Genomic DNA, 12,401 nt, shown 5'->3' with positions numbered 1-12,401 from the left:
GTCATAAAGTGTGTGTTTTGGTGCTGATGTGGCCCGTGAACCATTGGACCAAAGTAACTAAACGGTTTATTTTGACACGTGAAGGTTTCATTCAGACGCTGTGACTTTTTTTGACCTGTAGTGTTTCTTGATGAGGAAGCCATGCTATCCTGCAGTGCAGTGACTTGGTTGGAAAGAATACATTGGAATGTACGGGTTTTATTGTCTACTTTTATGGAGATTTTCTTCAGCTACTTTTACACATTTTTAGGCACGTTGGCCCTCTAGGAATGGCATTGTTGGTCTGTTGGTTCACCACTTTGGTCCAGACTGAAATATTGTTCCCTCCTATTGAATGGATTGCTATGAATTTTTGTACAGCTATTCATGGTCCCCAGAGGATGAAACCTCTTGACTTGTGATCCCTTGACTGTTCCTCTCGCATCTGAGGCTGACATTTGTGGACTGAGTTAAATATCTTGTTTCCCCCAGGATGACTTGTGATAACTTTGGTGCCATTATCAAGTTAGAAATGCCTGCATAAGCTGCACTTTGTGTTTAGTGCTAATAGACAAATTTTAGCCTGCTCACAATAAGATGGTGAACATGGTAAGAATTGTACCTATTAAACATAAGCATGTTAGCATTGTTACAGTGAGTATGTACAATGCTAGTGATAGCAGTTAGCTTCAAGTACAGCTTCACAGAGCTGCTACCATAAATGTGGACTCATTAGACACTGAACAGAAGCTCTCTGTTCATTTTCAGATTTAATCAGATCTTTCAAAGTACATAAAATGTGTACAAAGACCAGGGTACCATCACAGAGTTTTTCTGCTGAAGTACCCATACTGCAGTTATTTCTGTGGCTTCAGTTATCACAAACTGGAGTTTATTTACATCATAATGCAGTTATGAAGCTGGAGAGCAAGAAAGAAAATGAGTCAAAAAGGAGCCACAAAGAATATTTCCTGAGTAGCTGCAGCAGCGATGCATGCTCCGGCCCAGCTTAAACATAAACCATGTGCTGGAAACTCTGATTCAAGACAAGGAGCTATAATGCAAAAAACACACCCTGCAGACACAAGGCCTGTGAAACTCACACATATTGTTTGCTGAACACTCCCTAATACTTATTTCTTAAAGGCAAATGTTTGTGCCTACAAATGCAGCAACAACACACTGCACAGCAGATACACACACACACACAAAGACAATACATTCACTAGGTTTTCCAAGTAGGACATTTCTTTAATAAAGATTATAGAAATCATAGCATCTCTTAAAGCTGAGTGATATCTAATCTTCAATGACTACAAGCAGAAAAGCAGCAGATATTATAAATACCCCCCACAGCCCATATACCTTGATTACATGCTAGTAAGAAACATCTTTCTGATAATTTCATCTGTTAAATGTTGTATAAAAATCACCAGGTAAAATGAGTAGATAGCAATTCCCACCCATAGAGCATCTATCAGTAAATATAAAAATAAGTTTGAAAATAAATAGATGCACCAGAAGACTGCTTCATTCAGTCAGTGTGACAGGGGTTTTATCCTTCATCTCATGCTGTGTTCAAGTTCTCTTCTTCAAATATGAACCAGGTATGACATCAACATACAAAGCAAAGTAAAATTTGCTGCTAAACTAAACATTTTCTCCAGTTCATTTAGTTTTTGATAGACAGGCTCTTTCATGAACACATGCACACAACATCTGTTATTGCACACAATGACATCACAGTTTCTCCCCGCTAACGTTGAGAGACAAAAGGTAGGTTTGTCTTTGGGTTGTCCCTCTGTCTCCATCTCTCGCCTTCATTGTCTAAACTCCGTTCTTCACCTGCTCGTGGACCCCATGCTCGTCGATGATCAGGGTTGGATGAAACTCACGTCCTTTCACCAACTCTTCAAGACCCTTAAAGAAGTAAACGACACCATCGGGACATTGTTAGTGGGTGTACGGATTGTTTATTTCAAGCGACAGAGTAACATCTGGAGTTACCATTTAATACAGTGTGCCTTGCCTCCTTACCTCTCCCCCGTAGGACACCAGTGGGGAGATCTCACATTTGATTGGCAGGTCTGTTCCATCCTTCAGGCTGCGTTGGAAAAGGAACAAATTCAGTGAGGATGAGAAGAAAAACATGAAACAGAATGAGTGACTCTCTTATGAAAAGGCAGAGGGACTGTTGTTGAGAGAAGCTGATGCCCATCCTCGCTACAGCTGTTCTTCTACCGCAGCTTGTGATTAGAGTTCAAAGGCAGACAATCAGAGCTTCATCATTCTCAAACGCGACCAGTTAATTAGTCTGACCCAGGACAGACGTCCTCTAGAAGAAAACAGATGAATGGCAGGTAACGTGGCGTTATCTCCTCCGAGTGCTTCTGAAAAACTGGAGGAACTTTCCACCACGTTGCCACCACTCAACTTGTTTTTTCTAGATACAGACAACAATCACACATCAGGTCCTTCAAGTGTTTTCTGAGCAGCTGCCCAGCTATTTCATGTGAATGAAGGAAAAGCTGAATGATTGAGGAAAAAAAGCACACCCTTTTAAAAAGAGCCTGAATAACATTCACGGGCACCATGAATGTTATTAAAGCGCATGCTCGTTTTAATTCATAAAAACAAGCAGGTGGATTTAAACTCAAAGGCAAAGCAATGAGCGGCTGGCCTTGTTGTTTCACACACAAATCAACAGGTTCATCATCTATTGCAGAACTGTCACTGAAAGTGTAACTGGTGCCCATCACCCAGCATGCAATACATTATGTGCATTAGTAGCAACCATCTGAGGGGAAAATGGTCTGTCAGCAGGTCATTATGACTGCACATCATCTGACCAGGACGCTAAGAGGACTGCGCTTTCGCTTGTCTAAACTGATCCTTGCTGTCATTTCCTTCATCACAACTGACAGAAAAATAGCTGCCGACTGGCTTGTGTTCCAATTTTCAGTGGCAACGAAGGAAAGGGGACGTCAAGGGTCAGAAGTAATGTTATATAGTGCTAACACGTCTGAGCGAGAGGGAAAGAAAGCCAAAACCCCATCACCATGCACTCTGTACTGCAGGGGGATAATAATTACTTTCTGTTGCCATCATCTGTGACACTGCCTGCTGCTCCGTCTCTGGAAACATTGCATGGGACACACAGGAGCAAGACCAAGCATGAGAGAGGGGGGAGTGAGAGTGTGAGGCTAAAAGAATATGATGTCTATAACACAAAGAAAATAACAGATGCATGTAATTTGTACACAAAGTGTGGGGAGTGTTGGGAAGGTAGGAATGACCACGAGGAACCCGTCTGTGTTCATGCCAAACATGATGTGTGTGTGTGTTTGTGTGTGTGTTTCATGTGAGGTGACATGACATGCACGATGCAGTGTTTTAGCGGGCTGGCTGTGGTTACCTGGGTATGGCAGGCACACGTCTACCATTCTCGTCGATGAAGTGGCCCCCAGCGTTGAGCACCCAGCGGTGGTGGAGGGACATGAGGGCGTGTCTGGCTGTGGTGGGCGTGTCCTTTCCGTCCTGACTGTCTGCATTCTTCAGCGGGGAGAACTCGTCCTCTCGCAGCACCTCGTACACAACAAATGTCCTGATGGACACACAGCAGCATGTCAGCACACAGGCAAACATACCATAATGTAAACAACAGCACAGAGTCTTTATGGCAAGCCATCATACCATAACCCAGCCTTGCTTTAAAAATGAAACAATCAGTCGACATCCAGAAAATTAATCCAAAATAATTCTGATAAATCAGTTTATCATCAACTATCCAGCGTAAATGCTAAACATTCTCCTCTTCCACTTTCTCAAATGCGAGGATTTGCAGCTTTTCTGTGTTTTGTATCATTGTAATTCAAGTACGTTTCAGTTTTGTTCTAATGGTCAAACAAAACTAGCATTGTGAAGACGTCACCTTTGGGCTCTATAATATATTAATTATTTGAAAAAATAATGAACAGATTATTCTAGAAAAATTGTTTGCTGCTGCCCTAGCTTGCTCTGTATCTGACTCCCTCTCTGTCTTAATCGGTCAGATGGTACAGCATCTTGTCACTGTCCAGTAACTCCCAAATTTGCTGATTTTTTTCTTTTTTATATAAACTGAAAGATTTTATATTCTTTCCCTTTTAGGTAAAAAAGTCCTTCCACTTCATAACCTAAATAAACCCCCTAAAAACCCATTAGTTATCTCAAAAATGCAGCGCAGCTTAAAAAAGGGCTGTTTTTCTTCTTTCACTGAGGTACCATTGAGCAAGACATTTAATCCCTAACTGCACCAATGGCAGCCAAACTGGGCAGCTTTCAGGTGCCCAGTTTGGTGTGAACACACTGTCCCTGAAATAAGAGCACTGTCCTTGGTGAAATACCCCCTGGCTAAAAAAAGTTAACAAATAGTTAAACCTCTAACTGGCACCAAATACACACAATTAACAGGTTATCATAAAAATATGGATAATTAAGAATAAGAATTCATTGTGTTATCTTCCAGGTATTCACGAAACAACAGCCTTGGACAAACAATTAATTGAGCTGTAGTGTGGCTGCATGAAGAAAGCTGGATACTATGTTCCAAGATGGCATCTTATTCATTCCTCAAAGTTGCATACAGGGATCATACAACTAAAAACTTATTCAGAATTTCCAAATAGATCAAATTCTGATCATAAATCCTTTCACAGTCATTTCAGGTTGTTTGTTCTTTTTGTAATGAGTGTGTACGGGGGAAAGTCAGGGTGCTTCGTGTGATCCTACAATATCGAGTGTGGCCACTGTGCCAAAATCACCTCACACATCAGCGCTGTTCCTGGAGGCTTTATCCAAACTAATCAGGCCAAGTGCTCTGTCACAAAATAAAGAGTCAAAAATAATGCATTACATGGTGGAAGCAAATTAAATGTGCATTATCAGCAGTTGGCTGGTGCATAGCAACCAAATGTGCAATGCCTTTTGACTAAGATGTACATAATATACGGCATCAGACTTTATGAGAACCTTGACCAAACAGTACAGAGAAAGAACAGAGAAAAGTCGGAAATCTGGCTGCAAAGTGAGTCAGACCATCTGGATTCTGCTAAAGCTGCCAGTCTGCCAGCCCGGGCACAACTGTAATCCATCTCCTCAGCGACACAAAAAGCTATTTCTCATCCTTTTTACTTTGAAATACAGCGAATAAACCTCGAAGGAAGCTGGACATGACTGCAGTGTTTTTCCGTCAGTCAATTATTACAGGAATCCTTTCATTAGATATATAGTTCTATTAGTAGCGGCGTGACTCAAAGCTGATGTCACGCAACACTGGAGGAGGTGGAACGAGTGAACAGCTCATAAACCTCCATCCTCCTGCAGAGCGCTTGGCAGGCTCAGTCTGCTGGACCAGACTTTGGAGCAATGGTAGGACTGGGGCTGGTAGACGGGGATGGGGACTGGAAAAAGGGGTTGGTTCATGCATGGAAGGACAGATCAAGGACCAGTCAAACCCCTGGCCTGAAGGCCTGCCAGATACGCACTCCAGCCACCTCTCAAAGGGAGCATAAGATATTCATTGTAGACTTTAAGGCCTTTTAGTTTGAGGTGAGAAGCCGTCTGCTGACGCTGTCACGCACTCTGTGCCCTCTGTGGAAAGAAACGCTCTATAACTCACTTGGCGAACTGGAAGATGTCAAAGACGAACTTTTCCATTTTAATCCCATTTGGTTTGTCAGGTTTGATTAGCTGACCCTCTGAATCCACATATGGGATCTTCTTCTGGGCCACGTGATGCTGCAGCTGTGGCTCGTACTTCCTGATATATAAACGGAAAAGAAAAAAGAAAAAAAAAATTGCTGCACATTAACTATAATGAAGTCTAACTGCTGAAAAACATTTTTTTCAGCTTGAAAGCCTAAAGAAAGTGTGCATCTGTTCAGTGTGCATTAGTCTTACTGTACTACATCTCTGAGGAAGGAGAAGGTAAAGAAGTGAATGGCCAAGTTAGCTGCATTGAACATCAGTCGGCCATCAGCGCTGCGCTTCTCAGCAGTTGCGAGGGTGATCTCGCTGTACTCCACCACCTGATAACGCCCATCCACCTTGCAGACCACACCCACCGCCTCTGTCGGATTGGTTTTCTCCACCACCTGGAAATGATGTCAAACAGCATGTATTTTATATTAAAAAATACACAACAAAACAACATAAAAACATTCCCTGATGTTCCCCTTTCATCACACCTTCTGTATTAATGGCAGAGATGAAGTACATTATAGCTGGTGAATAAATTTATAAAAATGGGATTTTTGCTCTTTGAAAGAAAGTGGGCAAAATAGCAGAGACAGGAGTAAAAAAAGGCCAAACGTTTAGGTAAGGTTGACATTCAAATAAGTGTATTCCATCAAGTTAAAGTCTGCACTAAATGAAAAAAACCCTCTCCCCATGCATTGGTTGCTAATGACAGAGTGAGTCCTGATGAGGGGGTTGGTGAACAGGGTGGAGTGAGGGGTTAGGGGCGGTGGTGAAGCCACATGAACTGCAGCGGAGCTTAGTAATTTATGGTGGGAGGGTGGGACTCTGCTCTGATCTGATCCTTCCATCTCTGCTCCACTGCACAACTCATAATGTCAAACAGGAGCAGGGTCAGGACGATCTTAAGTTCCACACAGTTAAATATTTCAGCCTATTCTGTGTTAGCTGGCAAATACAAACAGTATTTCATTGTGGTACTGCAGAGAAATAACATGCCGAGGACAACAAGAGCTTCACACTCTGGATACCTAACGAACATGACCTCATTTACATGTGAAAGCAAGTGGATGAAACACTGATCAAATGAACTTAGTCATGAAAACGTGACTCTCTGTTTTGACGAAGTTGCCATGGCAGGTAACATTTTGTCAAAATTAAATTAGGAGGACCTGGCAGCAACGCTTAGTTAAAAATCTATGAACAAATCTAAGATCATATCCTGTTGCCCAAGCAGGAGATGTTGGACCGCAACGACATACTGCATTTAGACTTTGAGAACAACTCCTGCTGCTTATGCACTATCATCACTCATCAAGTTCTCAGTCAAAAGCATCAGTTTCCAGCTCCGGCTCGTCCTGCTTTTTACTGTTATTTAGATCGCCTATTGTTGCTGACCTTCCCAACAACTACTCAGACCACTTTAGAGTGGGAGACCCAGCTGATATCCACTGCAACAGGCCAATCAGCACAACCAGAAAGTCACTTCCAGCTTCACCCAGTGCAGTTTTGTTTGTTGCAATAATTACTGTATTTTTTTCCTCCATTTGCTCTCACATTTAGGTTCTCGTCAGAGATCTTTGGTGGGAGAGCACGCCACTCAGACATGCATGTCATGCCCTCGCAGATCCCTACCGCTCAGCACGGGCGGTCCAATCAAATAGCAGGGGGCTAATACCTATATGTTTAATCACTACAGTACAGTACATCAGTTAAACCATTTTGATGGTCTAAAATTTCTGTCTGGCTCCAAAAGATTTAAGGGAATTGTTGTCCCTTAATAGACTGTATATAATGTGTGTTTTGTAGTGTCTTTCTTGATGAATTAAATATATAGGCAGGGCAGTGTAACCAAAAGGACAAAACTGACTAAACTACCTTTGCCAGTGGAACTTCTTTCTAAACTTATCTCAAACTGATGGACCTGTTCTGTGAGGTGCCTCCCAACTACTGATTTCATGTACAGTGTGTTGGCTGCACTGATAAAAACTACTAGCCAAACTAGAAAAAAAGAAAATTTATCATGAACATGGTGTATTTACCAGTGAGTAAAGTACACTCTGTCCAAAGACCATTTTTAGGGAAAAGTGGCCACATCACACTCATGTTGTCTGAGACCAAGATGAAAAGTGAAGGAAGATTCTGGGCTCAAGCCTCAAATTTCCTAGAAAGCTGAATTCAATTGATTGCTGAAGAAGACTACAGGAGGAGACAAAGCGGCCTGTATCACCACCCAGTGGTGAGTTGTGGAGCATCCAGCTGACGAGAAAAGTGATAGTTAAACTATCGATGGGCTGATTCTTGAAAAAGAAACCACAACATTAAGTTCTTTAAAATTAAAAAGTTTCCGACCACAACCTCCTAATACCATACCTAATTATACTATATGATAATTCGTCTTGAGAAATCCTTAAAAAGTGCTGCAGAGATGCTGAATCAGAAAAAAAGAGGCAGGAGGTGTGACCAACCTTAGCTCCACAGTCCGCTCCCTTCTGCACACAGAAACCAACAAAGGCAGGGTCTGCCACTTTGACCAGGATGTTATCTACGCAATACACCTGGATGAAGCCAACCCCTCTCCTCTCCATGTCATCCATGATGCCCTGGTTCCCCAGTGCTCTGTAAAGACCCCCGTTACCATCTGAAACACAAACACAGACACACTCGTTTGAAACACACAAAACTCCACTTGGCAACCCTGTGAAGGGAGGCAAAAGGCACAAATCCTGAGAGGGCTCACCAGGCGCCATGGAGACCTTCCCCTTGTTCTCCAGGATGATCTTGCCAGTGTAGTCCATGGCTGGCAGCATGCCCTGCTGAAAGAAGATGATGTTGTTCTTGTCCAAGCCAAAATAGTTATTTTTTGAGAAGAAGTCCTTGGTGGACTCCATTGTCCTGCCGCTGGTCATGATGTACCTGAAGGCAACACAGAAGGAACTTAGCATTGCTTTATGCATTTCTTGTTTTCCTCTCTATTTTAAATCATTTATACGACAGGTGTGAAATGGGTAGCTGAGGCAAGAGGGGACACACACCTAGGAAAACCCTTCCAAGTAAACAGAAATGTTTTTTTTGTTTGTTTTTTTTAAATGCTGTTGAACATTTCTTCAGTGACTACTCACAAAAAACATAAAACAAAGCCAATGTCAGCCAAAGGAATATAAAGTATGACAGTTTACGCCATTTCTATGCTATATAATCTACAGTAACTGTTAATCCCTAACTACAGTGTTAGGTAGATGTTATGCACTCCACTGACTTCCTGGTATCTCTATCGTTCAAATTTAACATGGATCTTCTCGACAGGGAAGTAATCCTTTTCCAGTAAGACTACTTCTTTGAGTGAATTTCCTTTGATGCTGTTAAGTGATCTGATCCAGCTGATCGCGGTTTCAGCTGTCATTACGAATAGAGAGACAGTTTGTGGTAGCTTAGATCTGTTTTTTGTTTTCAAATAAAGCAGCAATTCTACTGACAGGCACCCTAACTAAATGCCTCAGTCATGTCTTCCTACACCACATGAGGTCTTACCAGGGAATACAGCACTTGATTTTGTGCCGCTGCTCAGCCAGCTGTTGCAGCTTCAGTATGCGTTCACCCTGGATCTGAAAGAGGGTTTTGTGGGACGGCAGGCCCACGTCATACATGCCTTTGGGGTAAGAGACCCCCAGTCTGGTTCCCTGGCCCCCAGCCAGCAGCAGGACAGCTACTTTACTCTGAGAGATGCAGCGCAGACCTGAAAGGGCAGAGAGCATGAAAGTTTTAATTTTTATGACTAGTTCTACAGGACTTTGTCTATGTGACATAATAAATTAGCCCTGAAGCGAAATCCAATAACTTGCCTGAGTCTTTGATTACCTTTATGATGGTTCACTGCTTTATGACTGCTCCAGCTTATCTAACATAGACTGCTGCTACGTGACTTGATGTGCAATATGTTTTTTAATTACAAGCGCCAAAAGACAAGTTTTATATCAGTGGACTGGGCGGGCCTGCTAGACTTTGACTACTCTCCAAAACCCACACACACACACACACACACACACACACACACACACACACACACACACACACACACACACACACACACACACACACACACACACACACACACACGCCCTGATTTGGTCCTGACAGAGCAGAGTGACCTCATGAATAAGGGTCAGGCAGCAACTCTATTTACATCAGGCCCAGATCAAAACCAGATGTTCTCTGCTGCCCGCCTCCTTTGTCATCGTCCCGCAGGAAAAAACTCAACACACTCGCTAAATGGTCAGACCCCCACTGCTAGGGTGATTGCCAAAAGTACAACGAACAACGCAAGCTGACTTACTCATATTTCAAATATACGCAGGAGACTGGGCGTAGTTTGAATATTTTGTGAGTTTAGACAACCACACAGCAAGCAAAGAGCACGATTCTGATGCTGCTCAATGTGAAAAGCTAATCTTGTGTTGGCCTAAAGTACCAGCAACACAAATTATCAGGACACCCACTCTCCCATCTCAACATCAAAGCACCTGAGGTACCATGTGATGTTTTAATCCCCTTTAGGCTTCCCAGTCTGATACTAAGAGATCTCTCCTCTCTCTCACCTGTGGGCCATCACTTCGTATTTGAAAGTTGCTCAACAACAAGACTTCAGTGCTTGGCTTCAGTCTCTCTAGAGGACCGTTCCTTCCTGCATTAACTAGAAAGTCTTGCTTAACAACTAGTAATTAAACACGTTCTCTCCTACTGTATGACATATGACATTGTGATAACATCTTTGGTGGAGTCTCCACACTTCACTCTGAAGTACTTTGAGTATCAATGATAAAGCGCTACATAAATGTAATGCATTATTATTACTATTACATTTATTGCCAAAAACATCCTCTTTGTTTTCTTATAGCAAATGCAGTAGCTGTATGACTTCCTGGGGGCAGAAAATATTTTGAGGGAGCTCACCTGTTAGCTCCCAGTCTTTAAGACTCTCCCTGTCCCTCGTCACACTCCCCAGCACCTCCCGGGGCAACGGCTCTATGTGGTTGTCCAGCTTCTCGTGTTTGTTGCTGGATACCTGCATTGCGTTCTTGAAGAATCCGTTCATCTCCTGAAAGTCCATCCCCTGCAGGTCTTGGGTCAAGTCGGCCTGCTCCGCAGGGCTCAGCTCATTCCAGAATCGCAGGAGGTGACACTGCTCGGCTTCAGCCAACCTCTGGGCTAGTCCGCTAGCATTTGGGTCCATGATGCCTTTGATTAACTCTGCCACACTGAAACACAGATGAAGAAATGGGAAGAACAGGGCTGTCATGTCCTCATGACCTCAGTCCATATTTCGGGACGTGAAAATTATAAGGTCATGAAGAGGAGTTGCATTCTACAATTACACACATATTACATCTCCTGGGTTATTATGGCTAATTGTGATAATTTGATTTGATTTGTATTTGATTGTGTTTAAGCAAAAAAAAAAGTCATAATGAAAGGACTGTAGTGTTCCCTAGCAGAGTTACATACCTGCCATAATGTAGGGAAATAATAATATTTGGTTGGTGGCTGGTCAAAAATGTGTTGGGTGGGTAGGGCTATTCTGGTGAAAATTGGACTCAAGACATAAGTATTTCCATAATCTTAGCTGTCACAGCCAGAAAAACTAGCACAACCAGTAAAGGAGCAGGAAATATACATCTTCTACGCACTGAAACTAAAGGTAAAGCTTTTAATTACTGGAATGTTTAATTACTTTACACCCAAGATGAGCAGCCTGCTGTACCAGGAAATCATCGTACCACTGCTGAAAGAGATGCTGAGGGCTACAGCAACATACACCAACAATACATCTGCTTTAAACTAATAGCTAATAGTTAGACATAATCGTGGTCTAACGTTTTTTACTGTCCTCATAATGCTTTCAAACTTTATGTTTCCAGGAGGCTGTGTCAAGGCAACTCTCACCAAAACACAGCAGGTAACGTTATGCCTCACTGAACTCGTAGCAGAGAGAAACTCGGTTTTGGTGTAATAAAATGAAAAGTTCACCGTTCCTAAGCTCCGCTATTCACAATAAGCGCGTTTGCTATACAAGCTATATGCATTAATCACTTGTGTTTAGCCGCTGTCTTCAGCGGGAGCAGCACACGAGTGACAGCAGCTCCAGAGCCCAGCAGGTACTAGCAGCAGCAATCAGGCTGGACTGTGGTGGAGCCCGTTACCTCGGTGACAACATAACACATAATATGAATGAAATATTAAACTCTTACCTGTAACAAGTGCCTCTCTCGGGTTTAAGACCATTAAAGCCGGTCGTTGTGAGGTTTCTTGTACTGGTTGAGACGCTTCCCACCCGGACTACACCTCCTGCTACGTCACGTTTGACGTGGCAGTGGCTGCGGCGCCGTGTGCGTGTGTGTGTATGTGTGTGTGCGGTGCTGCATTCAAGTGCACCTCGTAAATAATAACATCCTCCGAATGTCAGGAAGAAGTGTGGCTGTCCACCACACACCGAGAAATCCTTAAAGATTTGGAAAAATGCTTGTCAGAGAAGCTAAATGTCAATGTACAGAGGCGGAGAGTAACTAAGTACATTTAGTTTTCTGATACATGTATTTCACTTGAGTATTTCCGTTTTTTGCTATTTGATCTTGTACTTCCTTTCAAAATGTAACATTGTACTTTTTAGTCCACTCCTATTTATATAGGCT

The 12,401-nt window shown here is 42.7% G+C and overlaps 1 protein-coding gene across 3 annotated transcripts; it reads right to left on the bottom strand.

Annotated features, from left to right (window-relative positions):
• Window positions 1–1,205: 1,205 nt before the first annotated feature.
• uap1 (UDP-N-acetylglucosamine pyrophosphorylase 1) lies at window positions 1,206–12,077 on the bottom strand. Of its 3 annotated transcripts, XM_038716319.1 has the most exons (11): window positions 11,961–12,077; window positions 10,666–10,970; window positions 9,247–9,451; window positions 8,456–8,631; window positions 8,184–8,356; window positions 5,920–6,113; window positions 5,639–5,779; window positions 3,395–3,583; window positions 3,072–3,113; window positions 2,017–2,083; window positions 1,807–1,899 (listed from the first exon to the last, which is right to left on the bottom strand). In XM_038716319.1, the coding sequence occupies exons 2-11, from the start codon at window positions 10,943–10,945 to the stop codon at window positions 1,807–1,809; spliced, it is 1,560 nt and encodes a 519-aa protein (XP_038572247.1). In that variant the 5' UTR covers window positions 10,946–10,970; window positions 11,961–12,077. The 3 variants fall into 3 exon arrangements, with proteins under 3 accessions (XP_038572246.1, XP_038572248.1, XP_038572247.1); XM_038716318.1 differs by lacking the exon at window positions 11,961–12,077 and having other exon boundaries at window positions 1,206–1,899; window positions 10,666–10,945; XM_038716320.1 differs by lacking the exons at window positions 3,072–3,113; window positions 11,961–12,077 and having other exon boundaries at window positions 1,206–1,899; window positions 10,666–10,945.
• Between the last annotated feature and the right edge of the window lie 324 nt (window positions 12,078–12,401).

Source organism: Micropterus salmoides, unplaced genomic scaffold (genome assembly GCF_014851395.1).
Source record: "Micropterus salmoides isolate LMB-PRFRI ecotype aquatic unplaced genomic scaffold, ASM1485139v1 Ms_hic_scaffold_13, whole genome shotgun sequence".
Taxonomy (NCBI): Eukaryota; Metazoa; Chordata; class Actinopteri; order Centrarchiformes; family Centrarchidae; genus Micropterus; species Micropterus salmoides.
Note: the sequence above shows the minus strand (reverse complement) of the source record. Positions and strands in the feature narration are given on the sequence as shown.